Source organism: Vigna radiata, chromosome 10, assembly GCF_000741045.1.
Source record: "Vigna radiata var. radiata cultivar VC1973A chromosome 10, Vradiata_ver6, whole genome shotgun sequence".
NCBI classification, from domain to species: Eukaryota; Viridiplantae; Streptophyta; class Magnoliopsida; order Fabales; family Fabaceae; genus Vigna; species Vigna radiata.
In genome coordinates, this window is record NC_028360.1 from 5,364,204 (window position 1) to 5,381,984 (window position 17,781).

General features: G+C 35.2%; 1 protein-coding gene across 1 annotated transcript in view; it reads right to left on the bottom strand.

Annotated features, from left to right (window-relative positions):
- Window positions 1-13,391: 13,391 nt before the first annotated feature.
- Window positions 13,392-17,781, bottom strand: part of LOC106774712 (ubiquitin carboxyl-terminal hydrolase 12) — a 40,446-nt gene continuing 36,056 nt past the window's right edge. Inside the window, exons 22-32 of the mRNA XM_014661757.2 lie at window positions 16,579-16,634; window positions 16,311-16,488; window positions 16,135-16,236; window positions 15,972-16,043; window positions 15,213-15,278; window positions 14,934-14,999; window positions 14,678-14,764; window positions 14,436-14,552; window positions 14,226-14,300; window positions 14,057-14,143; window positions 13,392-13,947 (exon numbers count right to left, since the gene is read on the bottom strand). Coding sequence (XP_014517243.1) covers window positions 13,906-13,947; window positions 14,057-14,143; window positions 14,226-14,300; window positions 14,436-14,552; window positions 14,678-14,764; window positions 14,934-14,999; window positions 15,213-15,278; window positions 15,972-16,043; window positions 16,135-16,236; window positions 16,311-16,488; window positions 16,579-16,634 — 948 coding nt within the window. The 3' untranslated portion in view covers window positions 13,392-13,905. The remainder of the gene's footprint in view (window positions 13,948-14,056; window positions 14,144-14,225; window positions 14,301-14,435; window positions 14,553-14,677; window positions 14,765-14,933; window positions 15,000-15,212; window positions 15,279-15,971; window positions 16,044-16,134; window positions 16,237-16,310; window positions 16,489-16,578; window positions 16,635-17,781) is intronic.

Genomic DNA, 17,781 nt, shown 5'->3' on the forward strand with positions numbered 1-17,781 from the left:
CTGCCACTGCCCTTGTCATCGTCTTGGAGCATTAGTTTCAATCAGTGACCACAATTTTTCACTGTTAATGAACATTTTTCTCAATGTTTTTTTGTTGCTGCATTGCTTGAATTCTCGATTGTTCTTTGCTTCTTTTCTATGTTGACCTTTATTTTTACACATTGTATCTTGTTTTCCCTTTGGTCCTACCCTTTACATCTTTCTTTTAGTTACATCACATCATCCCTTTGGCCATAAGGAAAGACATTTCATGACTGAGGTAGCTCGGTGGTTAAAGCTTATGTGAATATTGGGAAATATTCAAGAAGTTATGTGCAAGCTGCCCACACCACTAGAATTCTGAGCAATTCCTTCTTCAATACTTCTATGAAGGTCTAAATAGCATGGAGAGGAGTATTATTGATGCTGCCAGTGTTGGAGCTCTTGGAGATACGGCGCCTGCTGAAGCCAAATATTTGATTGAGAAGATGACCTCTAATTCCTAACAATTCAGTGCAAGGAATGATGCCATTGTTGTTAGAGGAGTTCATGATGTGGCTACTTATTCTCTATAATCTACAAATAAGAAGCTAGAGAGCAAGCTTGATGTTCTTGTGAATTTGGTGACCCAGCTTGCTACTAATCAGAAATCTACCTCTGTTGCACGTCTATGTGGCATTTGCCCTTTCTGTGATTATTATACTGAGGCCTGTCCATCCTTGTAGAAACCAGTCGGCCTAGATGCACCTCAAGCCTATGCTGCAAACATCTATAACAACAGGCAGCCACAACAACAACAAAATTATGACCTGTCCAACAACATATACAACTCGGGGTGGAGGAATCACCAAAATCTGAGATGGTTTAATGCTCCACAGTAGCAGCAACAACAACCACCTCCACCACCATTTCAGAATTAGAATGTTGTAGGGTCGAGTAGACCCTATCTGCCTTCACGAGTCCAACAATACCAGAGACAACAACAACAAGATATACATACATAAATAGCTCCTCAACCTTCCACTTTTGAGCCTACATCGGAGGAGTTAGTGAGACAGATGACTATACAAAATATGTTTTTCCAACAGGAGACTAGAGCTTCCATTCAAAGCTTCACAAATCAGATGGGGCAAATGACTACTTAACTCAATTACACACAGTCTCAAAATTCTAACAAACTACCATCTTAAACTGTGCAAAATCCGAAAAATTTCAATGCCATCACCTTGAGAACTGGGAAGCAAATTCATATACCCATAGTGCCCCCTTTAGTACCTATACCTTCATCTTTGCCTACGCCTCAGCCTGATAAAGAGGAGGATGATCATGTGACATCTTAGAGAAAATGAGGAGCAAGCAGGTACAAGCAAGAAATTTGAGGCAGGTGAACCTTCTTCTTCCACTAGTACGTCTTCTGACTTACAGTGGTGTCCTATCCGTCTTCCATTCCCTCCAAAATTGATTCAAAGTAAAAAAATGGAAGAGGTGGAGAACAAGATTTTGGAGACCTTTAGGAAAGTGGAGGTGGACATACCTTTGTTGGATCTGAAGGAGTTGTGCACTCACAAGAGGAAGATGAAGGGAAATTAAAGAATCAACATGGGAAGAAATGTATCCGCATTGATAGGTAAATTTGTTTCACATATTCCTGAAAAATGCAAGGACCTAGGTACATGTTGCATCCCTTGTATCATTGGAAATAGTAAGTTTGAAAATGCCATGCTTGATTTGGGTGCTTCCATTAATGTTATGCCTCTATCCATTTATAAATCTCTTTCTCTTGGTCCTCTACAACCTACGGGTGAGGTCATTCAGTTGGCTAATATAAGTGTTTGTCACCCAACAGGTTACATAAATGATGTCTTAGTTCAGGTTGGTGAACTGATTTTCCCTCCAGATTTTTATGTTCTTGAAATGTTAGAGGGATTCTCCTATGGATCTATCCCAATCATTTTAGGCAGACTATTTTTAAAAACACCCCAAACTAAAATTAATGTGTATGCTTAAAACTTATTAATGGAATTTGGTGACATTGTTGTGCATTTTAATATTCTTAATGCGATGAAATTTCCAACTGAAGACCATCCTGTTTTTAGAGTTGATATTCTTGATGATGTTGTTGATGAATATGCTGCTGAATTTGATTCTTTGCATGAGAAACACTCTTTTCTAATACATCTATATACATGCATTGAATCTGAATATGAATCTACGATTGATGTTGATTTTGATTTTGATGTTGATGTTGAATCAGAACCTGATCTATGTTATAAGATTATTTTTGACAAAAAAGTTTAATGAGATGGGTATTGTACCTCTGGATATAAATTCTTTAGAGCCAGAAAGCATTAACCCTTTTGCAGGAAGTATATATAAATCTGACTTGCAGGCACCCACTCTAGAGATTAAACCACTTCCAGAAAACCTTAAGTATGCTTACTTGGACGATGAATTAATGTTGTCCAAGAGTAGAGGTTGTTGTATGAGCTTAGAAAGCACAAGAAAGCTTTTGGTTGAACCCCGACGATATTCCCGGTATCAGCCCATCCACATGCATGCATAAAATTTTATTAAGGATGGAGCTAAACCAGTTAGACATCCGCAAAGAAGGCAAAACACTATGGTTTTGGATGTTATAAAGAAGGAGGTGACCAAGCTTCTTCAAGTTGGGTTCATCTAACATATCTTGGATAGTTAGCGGGTGAGTCCGATCCATGAGATTCCAAAGAAGACAAGCCTCACAGTTGTTAAAAATGAGAGGGATAAGCTCATTCCCACTAGAGTGCCAAACAGTTGGAGGGTCTGTATTGACTATAGGAGGCTTAACCAAGCAACAAGGAAAAATCATTTCCCGCTGCCTTTCATTGACTAGATGCTTGAGTGGCTGACTGGTAAGTCTTATTACTGTTTTCTTGATGATTTTTCTGGTTATTTCCAAATCCACATTGCCCTTGAGGATCAACAAAAAACCACATTCACTTGCCCCTTTGGCACTTTTTCCTATAGGAGGATGCCATTTGGCCTATGCAACGCCCTTGGTACATTCCAGCGGTGCATGCTCAGTATTTTCAGTGACTTTTTTGAAAGTTGCATAGAAGTGTTTATGGATGATTTTACTTTGTACGAATCCTCTTTTGAAACATTTCTGGACAATTTGGATAAAGTTTTACAAAGACGCATTGAACTAATCTTGTTCTCAATTTTGAAAAATGTCACTTCATGGTTGAACATGGTTTAGTTTAGTAAGGGTATTCAAGTAGATCCTACTAAAATATTTGTTATTTCACAATTGCCTTACCCCTCTTGCATGTGAGAGGTGCGATCTTTTAGGCTATGTAGGTTTCTACAGGCGTTTCATTAAATATTTCAGCAAAAAGGCCCTTCCATTATCCAACCTGCTGGAAAAAGATGCGGAATTTCAGTTTGATGAAAGATGTAAGGAGGCATTTAATTGCCATAAGAAAGCACTCACCATCACTCAAACATTCAGGCACCAAATTGGACAACCCCATTTGAGTTGATGTGTGACACATCCAATTATGCATTGGGTCTGTCTTGACTCAGAAGATTGACAAGCTGCCGAAAATGATATATTATGCCTTGAAGACTATAGATGCTGCCCAAGCAAATTAGACAACCACTGAGAAAGAGCTTTTGGAAATTGTTTTTGCTCTTGACAAATTTAGATTATATTTACTTGGTTCACCTGTTATTGTGTTTACTGACCTTGCAACTTTGAAGTTTCTCTTGAAGAAGGCTGAGTCAAAGTCGAGACTGATTCAGTGGATTCTCTTTCTCCAAGAATTTGATTTACAAGTCCATGATAGAGGTGGAGCATAAAATTTGGTGGCAGACCATCTCAACAGAATTGAAAGAGCTAAGGATAAAGTTGATGTGTTGCCCATCCAGGGTGACTTTCTTGATGATAACTTACTAACAATTTCGGTTTCTTACCCTAGCCCTTAGTTTGCAAACATTGTGAATTTCTTAGTTGCTTTTGTTTTTCCTCCATTAGCATCTAGAGCTCAAATTGCAAAAAGTAAAAGTGATGCTAAATACTATATATGGGATGACCCCTATTTCTGGAAGTTGTGTAGTGACTAGGTAACAAGGAGATGTATACCCGATCATGAGATAGACTCGACCTTGCAGTGTTGTCATTCTTCTGCACTTGATGGACATCTAGGCATATAAAGGACAACTCGCAGGGTGCTTGATTGTAGATTTTACTGGCCCACCATCTTCAAAGATGAGGAGAGGATTTGTAGCACCTGCGAGCCATGTCAGAGAGTAGGGGTTCCTTTTCTTGGAGACAACAAATACCTCAACAACCCATGTTGTTCTGTGAGGTGTTTGATGTTTGGGGTATGATTTCATGGTTCCTTTCCTTGTCTCTTTTGGTTTCTCCTACATTCTTTTAGTTGTTGATTATGTTTCGAAATGGGTGGAAGCGAGAGCCACTAGGACTAATAATGCTCGGGTTGTGGTCGATTTTGTTAGATCTCACCTCATTTGTAGGTTTGGAGTGTCCAAAGCCATTGTTAGCGATCAAGGAACCCATTTCTCTAACAAATCCATGCAGGCTTTGCTCAAGAAATATGGGGTTGTGCACAAAGTCTCTTCACCATACCACCCCCAAACCAATGGGCAAGCTGAAATTTCAAATAGTAAGATAAAGAGGATCTTAGAGAAGATTGTCCAGCCCTACAGAAAAGATTGGAGTAACAGGTTGGATGATGCTCTTTGGGCGCATAGGACTGCCTACAAAGCACCTATATGGATGTCCCCTTATCGGGTTGTCTTTGGAAAGACATGTCATTTACTTGTTGAGTACAACATCAAGCTTACTGTGTTGTGAAGACTTGCAACTTCTCTATGGATCAGGCTGGAGAGGAAAAAAAGTTGTAACTTAATGAACTTGATGAGATTCGTCAGCAAGCCTATGAGAACTCGAAGTTCTACAAGGAAAGAACCAAGAGGTTCCATGACAACTTGATAGTTAGAAAGGACTTTGAGGTTAGGGAGAAAGTTTTGTTGTACAATTTTAGGCTCAGGCTCATGGGGGGTAAGTTACAGTCAAAGTGGATTGGACCTTTTGTTCTTACTAATGTTTATCCTTATGGTATCACTCTTAAAGATTCTAAAGGTATCACTCTTAGATGCAAGAAGGAAAGTCCAAGTGAACCTAGAATAGTCATCTACAATAACAAGACCATAAAGATTTCCTCCTAGACATTTGATTCTTGAGGGGCCAAACAGATCCATATGTAACAGTTCAAGTGGTCTAGTAGTAGATATCACCCGTTTTGATTTAAAAGAGGTTCTGGTTTGTTTCCCTTTTTAAAAAGCATCATGAAGTCTATCAAATTCAAACTTTATGTTTGACAACCCTAGTACAAGACCTCTCTGGATGCACGTTTATTCAAGTGACGCATGTGAATGTTTGCATGTCTTTTGTGCCACAACCAAGGTTAACTTCCTTAGACAACAAACATATAACAAATTTGAAAGATGTCCTTTTGAAATCAATCATATATATGTTGTTATATCTCTTGCCTACAAGCACAAGTTCATTTGATGAAGCATGATTTCTATATTTCTATAATTTGATATGTTTTTTTGGATTAGAATATCATTTTAGAAAAGAGATATATTTATATTGAAAGAATTTTTCTTATAAGTAATTCTAACATAATACTAATAATCGTAATCGAATTAATAAGATTTTAAATCTTATTAATTTAATTTGATTTATTCGATTGTATTTTTTGTCAATACTAATATTGACAACACTGTATCAAATCAATATAATCCGATCATGAATAAATCGATCACTTTACTTACGTTAAATAGGCGTTATTACTTCATCAAATGACAAATTAAGTAATAACTTGATTCAAATGTAACCTTTAGACCTTTATCAAATAATTGAATAATGCTAAGAAAGTTATGTTTGAGGATATCAACAAGTAAGACATTTTCAATAATGTACGAGGAGGGGATTTGTATTTTACCTATACCAACAATTTTACCCTTATTATTATCACCATATATGACATGCCCACTTATTTTGTGAAACAAGCAGCTGAACCTTGAAGGATCTCCAGTCATGTGTCTAGAGCATCCGCTGTCCAGATATCACATGGCCTCTTTTTCACCTTTCTCTTCACTATTTTCAGCTTGGGCAAATCTGGCCGTCATGCTTAAATTCGTTTAATGTTTAGAGTGCTTGTTGACTTAACTTCTGCCTTCATTTTCTTCTTGCAAATCGTGCTTTCTAGAGTGAGCTTTACTCCTTGCAAAGTTCTAAATAGTTTTTCTGTTACATATTAAATATTTGGAAAACCTTTCTGCAATAAAATTTGTCTCTCCATTCTCTGAACTTTCTACAAATTTTGTAACAGTTTCAGCAACAGACTCCAAGGTGTTGATGTATCTTTTCTCCTCTTTATTTTTCTTTCTTGATATAGAGAACTCTTTGACTTTGGCCTTCTCAATTCTTGTCTTGATTGGTTCATTGGAACTATTGATCACAACATCCCATACACATTTGCCTATTGAATTCAAGAAACCATTATTTTCATATCAATCACACCTTTGCTCATAGTCTGAGATATATTGACCATCAGAATCGATTTAATCGATTAAGCAGTGAAAGTAATCGATTAAAGTTCGAGTAATTTTCAAATTCTAACTTTAGTGCTAATTGTAAGAAAAGAAATGTCTTATATCTCAAGCCAAGAGAAGGGGGAGGGTGAATTGGATTAAGCCTTAAAAATTTTTCTTTTCAAAATCTTTGTAAAATCTTTGGCTTTCTTGAAATCAATAAGCAAGAAGTGATGAATCAATAATAAAAGAGAAAGAGTAGAGAGAAAGATGAACACTGACAATCTATACTAGTTCGGCTAATCCCAAGCCTACATCCAGTCCTCATTCAACAACCTGAGTTGAAGGGATTCCACTATAAATTGATTAAGTTTACAGAAATACAAAGATACCCCTCTCAACGCACTTTTCACCACACTCAAAATCAATATAGCTACTCAAGAGATGAACAATCCTCAATCTCTTAGCAAACTTGCTGTCCACACCTAATTTCGTCAGGGAAAGTAAATAATTAAAATTAAAGAATAAGAGAATAATAATTAATGATGGAAGAAGAAAATAACAATATTTTCAAAATTTAAAATATTTTTTAAATATTAGTTTAATATGGTAATAATTTGAATCAACATTATGCCAATAATTAGAAGCAATAATTAAAAATGATTTGATGCATCAGTTTCTTTCTAAAGAGAAAAATATGATTTCTTTTTAAAATGGACAAATTTTCTAACAATTATTATAATCAATGTCTTGAATATTATTTGATTTATTTTTCATGCAACCAAGACCATTTCTTTCCATATTTTGTCCATTGTCAATTAATTCTCAATTAAGACAAGATTGTCATAATATTACAATGTGTGTATATAAATACGCACCTTTTGAAAGAAAAGAGGGGACGAAAAAATAGAGTAAAACACCTAGAGATAATAGAGATTGAAAGAGAGAGTATAGAGAAAAATAAGTTCTCACACATAAGGGTTCTGTCAACAACAACCATTGAGGAAGCACTAGGGGAATACCTGAAGCTAAAAAGGTATGTTACCTCTATACTCCTATTTTTCTCTTTTTATTATACTTTGAAGTTTTTTTTAAATATTTTTTATATTACGCACAAGTAATGTTTTCTTAAAATCATAACTTTTCGAATATAAGTACGCGTCGGCCTATGGCTAGTTTCTTTTTTTTTTCTCACCATTTTTTTAAAACAAAAAATACGTATTTAAAATCGAAAAATGTCATTTTTGATAAACCAAACTTATTTTTTACTAGAACTACGTGATCCCTAATTTTTCATTATAAATGAATATACGTAGGAGCAAGGTTAATCCTTTTTGGGTTCACTTTTCAAAAATCTAAATCAATCCATAGTAAATTTGAAACAAACTCACAAACCTTTTCCTAGATAAAGAACTACGTGATCTTTGATTTTCCATTAAATTGATATACGTAGGAGCAAAGTCAATCCTTGTCGGGTTCATAAAACAAGAAATATTTTTTGTTTCCTAATAATTTTTTTTTTATTTTTGGGAAAATTAAATATTTTGGAAAACCACGTTAATTTTATACATTTAATTAAAGGTACTGGCTTTGGGCAGACGTGGTAGGGTGCTAACACCTTCCTTTGCGTAACCGATTCCCGAACCTAAAATTTAATTTTCGTAGATCAAGTCTTATTTTATGGTTTTCCATAGTTTTTTCGTAATAAATTATGGTGGCGTCTCCCAAAATCTTTTCTTAAACCCGTTTGTTTTTCGGTTCGCCGTCCTGTCACGATCCCGGTTGCGACACTTGCACAGGAACACAATACAAATTGTCTATGATGAAATTGATCTCCAAGTCACAATCCTTTAGTGTGCAGATCAAATCAAAACAACTTTAACCCATTTTTCTTGAAAGAATCTTGATGTATAAGCAACCAATGTAGGCTTAATTCTCCAAGATCTCTTCTTGAACGCTCTTGTATTAAAAACTCAATGTAAATTTTAGTGTTTGAAAATGATAGCAATTAATTGTTTTGAAACAGAACTCAAGTCGCATATATATAGGATTTTTTGAATATTGACGCATTATAATCGATTAAGGTTTTTATGTAATCTGTTAAGCCTTTTCTTCTGCTTTAACAATTTTGCGTATGTTTTAACAAATTATCCTTAACATGTAATTGATTATTCAATCACATAAGCCATTTATAAATTCAACTGACAGTTATAACAAATCAGGCTATTAAATGAAATGAATTTTAACAAAGTGAAATGATTTAATCGATTAAACAACTTATGTAATCGATTAATCCTACACTTAAGCAAATTTTCAATCCAATTTCCATTCTAAACAAATTACCACACTTATGAAACATATTATGGCTTTGCTTTCCGTTATAATCAATTTAACAACTTATGTAACCGATTACTACATAGCAGTTTTCCCTTGTTAAGCATCAAGGTGATATGGTGAAATCTAACAGAAAGGAACCTCAACCACCAGCCTTCAACGCAGCAAGCAACCCCATGTCACAGCAACAACCTTCATACACCAACATCCACAAACCATTACCCCTTGTACAACAACTTTGTAAGAATCACGAACCACAAACTCTCCACCAACCACAAACCTTAAACAAAGAATCCTCAAAACAAGACACACTGACTTGTGTCATAGAAGCTGAGTCAAGGAACCAAGAAGGAACCATTCTCTACGAATGAAAGAACCATTCTCTACCACCATGAATGGGATGCTCTTCACAACGATGTTGGGAGAGGAAAAATGGGACATGAACGAGATTGCCATAATAGAGGGAAATGAACCACATTGGCTGACAATGAAGAGCCATCACAAATTGCACCAGAAATCGCCAAGAAGAGGAAATAGAGGGGAGACAAGTGTTTTCTTAAACTCAATTTGGGGAGGGAATACCCAAAATCCGATCTTATTTCATTGAGGACATTAGTGATGGTCATTAATCCATCAATAAATTATGACATCACTACATTACCAATAAATATATCCATCGATAAAAGAATCAATATAGTATCAATTATGATAATTAGTTTTAAATTGGAATAATTAGCCTTTATTAGCTAATTCTTGTATATTTACTTTTCCTTTATTTAATTTAATTATTAGTGTTAAATATAAATTATTATAATTGATATTATAATAATTGATATTAAATTGGTGGAGTTTATTCCCTTTTAACTCTTTCCAATTAGGTTATCAATTTGTATATTTATACTATTGTAATCCAATGATCAAAATAAGAAATTCATCCAAAATACTTTTCTATATGGTATCAGAGCAGGTTTTCTGATCCTTTTCTACTTTATCTTTGTTGCCGCCGGTGGCCTACGGCCGCCGCCACCGGCGGCCTCCTAAAAGTCTCTTTTTTATCCGATGTCTTTTATCTTCTACTTGTTCATGATGGTTTGGTCATAAAAAGTTTTTGCCATTCACGATCCTCTCCGTTTTTTTTTATCTTCTTCAACACATGACGTCGCTCCTTCCTTTCTTTTTGCCTCCCATGGCCAACGACAACTCTTCATCTATTAGCAACCCTCATAAGCCATCAAAACCATTCACTTGCATCACCCTTAGCAGTGTCACCAAGCTTCTACCCTTAAATTAGTTGAAGCTCTTCTTGATGGCTATGATCTTCTCAAATATCCAGATGAATCATTTCCTGCGCCGTCGATGACAATCTCCACCACCGTTGTACCTCCATCTCCAAATCCTGCTTATCAAACCTGCGTCGACAAGACCCTTAAGCAGTTAAAGGAGTGTCTCCACATGGTGTCTAAAGATGCAGATTGGGCGTTCCTCAACTGAAGTAGAACACAAAGCCTCTCTGCTTCATCCTCGGTTTGACTCATTACTGTTCAAGTTGCATCTCTCTTCTAGATCGTCCAACTTGCGGGAGGATATCAATTATAATAATTAGTTTTAAATTGGAATAATTAGCCTTTATTAGCTAATTCTAGTATATTTAATTTTCCTTTATTTAATTTAATTATTAGTGTTAAATATCAATTATTATAATTGATATTATAATAATTGATATCAAATTGGTGGAGTTTATTCCCTTTTAATTCTTTCCAATTAGGTTATCAATTTGTATATTTATACTATTGCAATCCAATGATCAAAATAAGAAATTCATCCAAAATACTTTTCTATATAGTTCATTAGTAATTCCATCAAATACTGAAGGATCCAAGGTCATTGGTAATATAATTAACATTTTACTATAATGAGCAAATTAAATAAGGTAAAAACCAATAAATTGTCATATAAACAAATGTTCATAAAGTAATTAGTTATTTGTTTATTATTACAACATTTATTGTCATCTCACGAATACCTTTGACTTGAACGTTAAAGTGTCTTTTGCAAGTACATCTTCTCATACTAAAGGAATACCTAAACTTAGAAGCATTTTGAATTGGAGATTACAGAGAGCAATGAGAAGAGCTTCTCGGGTGTCCGTCTGTTTTCGATCCTATAAGAACAAAAGTTTTTCATATTACATAATTTAAAATTCATTATTTACATTCAGTTTAAACAATTCAAAAGTATTTTCTAAAAAAAACTAATTAACACACTTAAATTTGTAATCCAAAATTATGTAATCAAAAGACAAAATGGAAAAGAAAAAAAAAATACAATGGTACACGAAGAAATTGTCTCTTTCCTTTTTTTACTCGAGTGGAGTTAAAGATAATTGTTATATTTTTTCCAAATGACGGTTGACTAGTTTAATGATTGTTTTGTCGACACAAGAAGCATTTCATTTATTCATCAATGTCTTATTAAATGAGAAAGTTTTCTTAGTCTTTTTATACCATGTTTTATTATATATATTATTTGGTTTTTAATTTGTAAATTGCATCTCTTGAATTTACAGTTTGTAGTAAATAATTGGTTAAACCACTTCCGTAGTCCCTATTTGTATTGGGTTTTCTCAAATAGGTTCCTTTCTTATTTTTTTTTTCAATTGAATCCTTAAAAGTGAAAAATTGAAACAATTGGCTCCCTGCCATTAAATTAGGTTAACGGAGTTAACTTTAAGGTGACGTGTCAATGTGAAGTGAATTAATTTAATGACGTGGCACATCCAGACTAGGTTACCTGGAATACATAATTAAAAAATAAAAAAAAATTGAGAATTGAAACCCAAATTAGGGTTCATCATCTTAAACCTTACTTTTATCATCTTTAACCCTAACGATTGATGCTCAGGGTTCATCGCCAAATTAAGGTCTATCAAAATATAATTGGGTTCGAGACTAAAGAGGCAACAAATCACAGATTCATAGAGTTCGAGATTGGAGTGGAGTCCAGTGTCTCCCAAGGCCTCTCCTTAAAGATTGAGGGTTTTCTCATGATTTTGTTTGCGTGAGAGAGGTGAACTCGCAATGGGTTTCTGTTTCTATGTTTTGTGATATCTTTGGGTTTGCAGGTTGGTGGATTTGTGAACAAGGAGACTTGTGAAGATGAAGGATGCGTTGGTTCTCGCAATTGCTCGAAGAAGGAGAAACGAAGGCACTGGACCTCTCACGGCATGGTCTCGCAGTGGCGCAAGGAGTTTGTGATTCTAGGTTTTGCGCAACTAGGGTTTGTTATTCATATGCAATTGGAGAGCTCGAACGTGATTCAAGGTTCTACGTTGATGGAGATGAAGTAGTCTCGCAGCGGCGTTCACAATTAGTGTTTGAGGGTTTCACGATTTCTAAGCTTTATTGCGTACAGGTTTCATGGCGTGAAGGATGATGGAGAAGGCTGCCACGGTTGCGCGTTTAGAGCTTGAACGAAGTCGACGACAACGAGTTTGTGTTGTGAAGGATGGTGTGGTAATGGGCAAAGTTTGGTTGCACATCGACAACGATTGCAGTTGTTGGTGATGGTTGCAGTTATTGGTGACACTACTAGGCTCTGTGAGAAACAAAGGTCCTGCAACAACAAATCACATTTTACATAACCTTCTCTGCATATGTCACATAATTAACATAATGACCATGCATGTCAAACTGAAGACTCATGAAAACATTAACTATGTTAACCTAAGGAGTCAATTGCTTCAGTTTTTCACTTTTAGAAATCCAATTAGAAAAGAAAAATAAGAAAAGAATTTACTTAAAAAAACCTAACAAAAATAAATACAGCGAAAATGGTTTAACCTAAATATTTCAAACTTTAATTATTTTATGAAAGCTCATCATCCAGATTTTTATTAAAATCCCCATATTTTTGTGAAAATATGTTGGCTTTTAAATAACAAATTTTATTAGTTAAAAAAAGTGGTTTCAATCATTTATACGTTTATGAGAGCTAGAGGAAATTATCAAAAGTGTTCAATACAAATTTATAGCTTTAAGAAAAGATACTGAAAAGGTTTCAAAAGTCCCTCTACCACTGCTGCAACCATTAACGTCGAATGAAACGGAGAAGCTTCTGCTTTGACAGTGAGAATGAAATTCTCAAATTAATGATTGTAGATGAATCCAGGAGTTGCTTCTCCAGTTCCAAATTCAAAATTAATATTATTTACTAACTTTTTCTTTAAACTTATCTAGTATTAAATGATCTTAAGAAACTAGTGGGTTCTATGTGTATAAAAAAAATATAAAAAACACTAGTGTGATAATAAATACTATCAATATATCCTTGTGATAATAAAGATTTACTAAAACCATTGGAATCCTCCAAAAGTCATTTGTTTTTCAAGTTAGATTAAATTTAATTTACCATTTTTTCTTCGACGTGTTTTTGTAAAATGACAGTTCTACTCGCAGCATATGAAGGAATATGAATAGGAGGAACATGAAATGGTGAATTTTATGGTGACTGGCAAATCTTTTACATTACATAAAAAAAGAAGAAGCTCTGCTACAGCATTATGCAGCCCTTACTTAACTTAGATTAACACTTCTAACTGAACAAAATCAGGAAGCAATCAAGAAAAATGACAAAAGTCAAGCAACTATACCCTGTATACACTCGCTAATCCAAAAAACTTATGTACTGATACAGTTTCAGCGACGATGATCAATGACCTCAACTTGAAGAACCTCCATACAAAATCGGAAGTAGTAAAAAGCTCAAGGCGCTGTGGTTGGCAGATACAAGACGTTGAGAGCAATATTACCCTATTGACAGAAAGAATTACATAACCACATAACTAAAAGTCTGCAGACACCACCTGAGTTGCTGATTTCATTAGTCCTATACATAGTAGCCTTTTGCCATCTTCCCCAAGTTTACAAGCCGATAGATATATAATAATGCTGAATTCATTCCATGCAACAACTTATCAATACCACTTTCCTAATTATAAATCTTTACTGGCTTCTCAAACGTGTGGCGATTCTGAAAACAAAAAGCCATATAATGTTGATTGTAGTAAACAAAACCAAATTTTATACCCTCAAAAACATATTGTACTTGAGGAAACTTGCTCGTCAAAAAACGCACTAACCTGGTTGACAGCATATGATCTTTTAGGAGCATTGTCAGTATGCTCCAAGCCAAGATATTGCTCCCAAGCACCATAAACATCTCTTCTCTATTAAAAGATAACAAAAGAAAAAATACAATGTAAATTTGTTTTAAGAAAATGTTTACAATTAAGTTTCATATCACCCCACCTGAAACCGACTGGATACAATGTCAGAATCCTGAAGGTACTCCGGACGCCCTAGTGATAGAAATGCAAACTTCCACTGCCCAAACAAGAAATATTAAAAAAGTAAGGTGAATTGAAATCAGATATACTCAATTTTTACTCATTGAAACCGTCAAGCAAATAAAATTACCCAAACAGGTGGAAAAATAAAATAACACAGGTAAATGAGTACCTTGCCAAACTCATCATCAGGAACTTGAAGTTTCTTTTGTATTCGCACTTTAATTTCAGCTAGAGTTTCTCCTTCATGTATAACCAGAAAAAAAGGTTCCCCAAAGTTTTGAATTTGCTGTAATTTTTGAAGGGAAGACAAAAATATAATACTTGTCATATAATTAATATCAGCATGAAATATGAAGGACATTAACTTTTTTAAATTTATTAATAAAAGATATATCAATTAAAACTAGTTACCATTTGGTTTTGAGCTGTGTCTTTAGTGAAATGGTACACATGGATTAGACGATCATGAGAACCAAGATTTTTCTCTTCCTCTGGAATCTATTAAATTTGAAAATAAACATGCATGTATTAAAATTATATTGATTGGGAGTGAAATTGAACAATTATAATATAATATGGAAGAGCCAAGCAGTGTCATCATTTCAACGATAAAAACAGGAAAAATTCATTATATTAAAATGCTATCTCCCTTGTTTCGAATTCCTACCTCCTCCGCTCGTAATGTCCAGTATTGATCATTAATGTTTTCAATCTTTTCATTTGGAGGGAAGACCTGCATGGGCAGAGGGCAGGAAATGAAAACGACATTTCTACCATAAAACTCTGCTATTTTGTGATGGTCAAAAGCACAAAAGTCAAAACAGATGGGCAAGGGTAGGATTATACTGAACAGTAAATTTAACCAAGATTTCCCGATGATTATTCTGGAAACAATAAAAAATATTAGTAACAAATGCACAAGTCATCAATGTACGTAATTCTTTACCTTGTATATTTTGTGATAGAAGACTTCAAGCAACCTAAGTTCCGCTTCAGGATCAGATAACTCTACCTGAGCAATGGTAATAAATGGGTATGATGTATAAAAAGAAATATAGTATACTGTCATCTAGAAGTTATTAATGGAGGCAAAGTTGGCAGCTTTATGAGGAAAAGTTGGTATTTGCCCCAGATTGCAGTCCCAACCAAAGTTACAGGAACCATACTGACAGGACTACTGTTTGGATCAGAAATGCATTGGACCAGGTTCATAGTAACCAGATTAAAGTTGATGGAGCTTATTGTTTAAAAAGTCAAACACTATACGGAATTATATTGTTGTGAAATTTGTGTTATTTCTTTATTAGTACTTTCTTAGGATAAAGATATTAAATTTGGAGTAGATTTGTCAAACTATGTTAGACACACATATATGTATATTAATATAGATCGGGCAAACAATTAGCCCAATGATCCAATCACTAATACAGTGCCTCGGCCACTAATCCAGTAATATGCTTAGGTCTTGGAATTGAGTAAACTCAACCAAACCAGAAATGCTAGCTCATGGAGTGACGATTTACCCCCTCTATATACAGAAGTTCACTGACTTTTAATCAATATGGAATCTTCAATAGTTTACACTACCTGATTTCCCTTTAAACTACATAAGAAGCCACACGTGACACTTGTGTGCATTTGAGACTTATGACCATAGGGGTTTTGGACGTGGGTAAGATAATGAATCAAAGCTTAAGAATTTCACCTTTGTTTTAAGATCATCCAGGACATCCCCAACGGTGCTCTGCTTTGGGAGTCGGATAGTATGAATAACCACCTGATAAAAATATATAAAGAAAAACATAAAGCTGTTACGAAGACAAAAATTTACAAAAAAAATGTAAGACAAATCTAGTCAGCATACTCACTTCATCTTTAATGGCATGATGAAATGCAACTTTCAGAGTTTTCAAACCTTGTAATTCTGGTAGAGGGATGTCAAGTACTTCATAGTATAATATATCTGAGGTCTGACATTGAAGAGAGGAGTAAGATCTATTGTCTTTCCAAAAGAAAAAATTATTATTAATTTATCAATAACTACCTGATTGTAATGAACTAGCATATCAGACAAATGTTCTACCCCTCGATATTTAATAGGCTGTGGTTTTGGTTGTTGAGAGTAGCAGTTGTGTGGTGTCAGCCGTATTTTGGACGGATCATCCAAACCAAGTTGTTGGGCTACTCTCTCCACTACATCATCATAGGTAAAAAGCCTTGACCTAGACATTAGTAATTAGGAGAGTATAAAAGCCTTGTACATATAGTATATATTTTAACTATTTGAAGAAATAAGCTGCCAATATGCTTACATTTCCAAGAAGAAGTCATCTTCTTTAGGTCTATCCAGGGATCGAAAGTGAACCACCTAAGAATGCATAAAATAAATAAGCAATTTAACTATTAAAATGAAATTTGAAAGCTTAATTAATTACACATACAGATATGCACAAGCACGGACATGTACTGAATAGTGGGACTTGAATAAATGAGATGGAGAAAATTCACTATATTCAACTTACACTGTTTTACCCTAGGAAGCTCCTATACACCACAAAAATGGCGCTTTCGCATCATCTGCTCGTGGTGGACACGCACACACATCAAAGGCGTGCACAACAGTGTTAGATGCATATCTTTAGGCTATTCTCGACTCCAAAAAGGACATCGGTGTTACTCTCCTGAAACTAAGAAGAATTACATTTCTGCCAATGTCACATTCTTTGAACAAACTCCTTACATTTCAGGATGTTTCTATCCTTCAACAAGTCCTTCCTATTCCGGTCATTCCAAGTGTTGATCCTAATCCACCTGCACCTGTCTCTGTCATTCCAAGTCTTGATCCCCATCCTCCTGCACCCGTTTCTCCAGATATTGAGATCATTCCGCATAGGGCTCCAATGGATAGTCCACCTCCCCAAGACAATGGTGCATCTCCTACTTCAGATTCTTCTCCCTCGTCACCTTCTCTCACGCCTCCTGGTGCAAATGATTTAGCATGGCCTATTGCCCTCAGAAAAGGTACTCGTTTCACTCGAAACTCTCATCCTATCTATAATTTTCTTAGCTATCATCGATTGTCGCCCTCCTATTTTTCTTTTTTATCCTCAGTATCTTCTGTTGCTATACCCAAGAATGTACAAGAAGCACTTGATCATTCTGGATGGCAACAAACTATGGTTGCAGAAATGCAGGCTCTTGACCACAATAATACTTGGGAACTGGTGCCCCTTCCCCCAAGCAAAAAGGCGGTTGGTTGTCGCTGGGTATATGCAGTTAAAGTCGGCCCTGATGGCAAAATTGATCGGCTCAAAGCCCGACTTGTTGCAAAGGGTTACACTCAAATTTATGGTCTTGATTATTGTGATACTTTCTCTCCTGTAGCCAAGATGACTGCTATTCGCCTCTTCTTTGCCATGACAGCCATTCGTCATTGGCCACTTCATCAATTGGATATCAAGAATGCCTTCCTACATCGTGATCTTGAGGAAGAAGTTTATATGGAGCAACCTCCT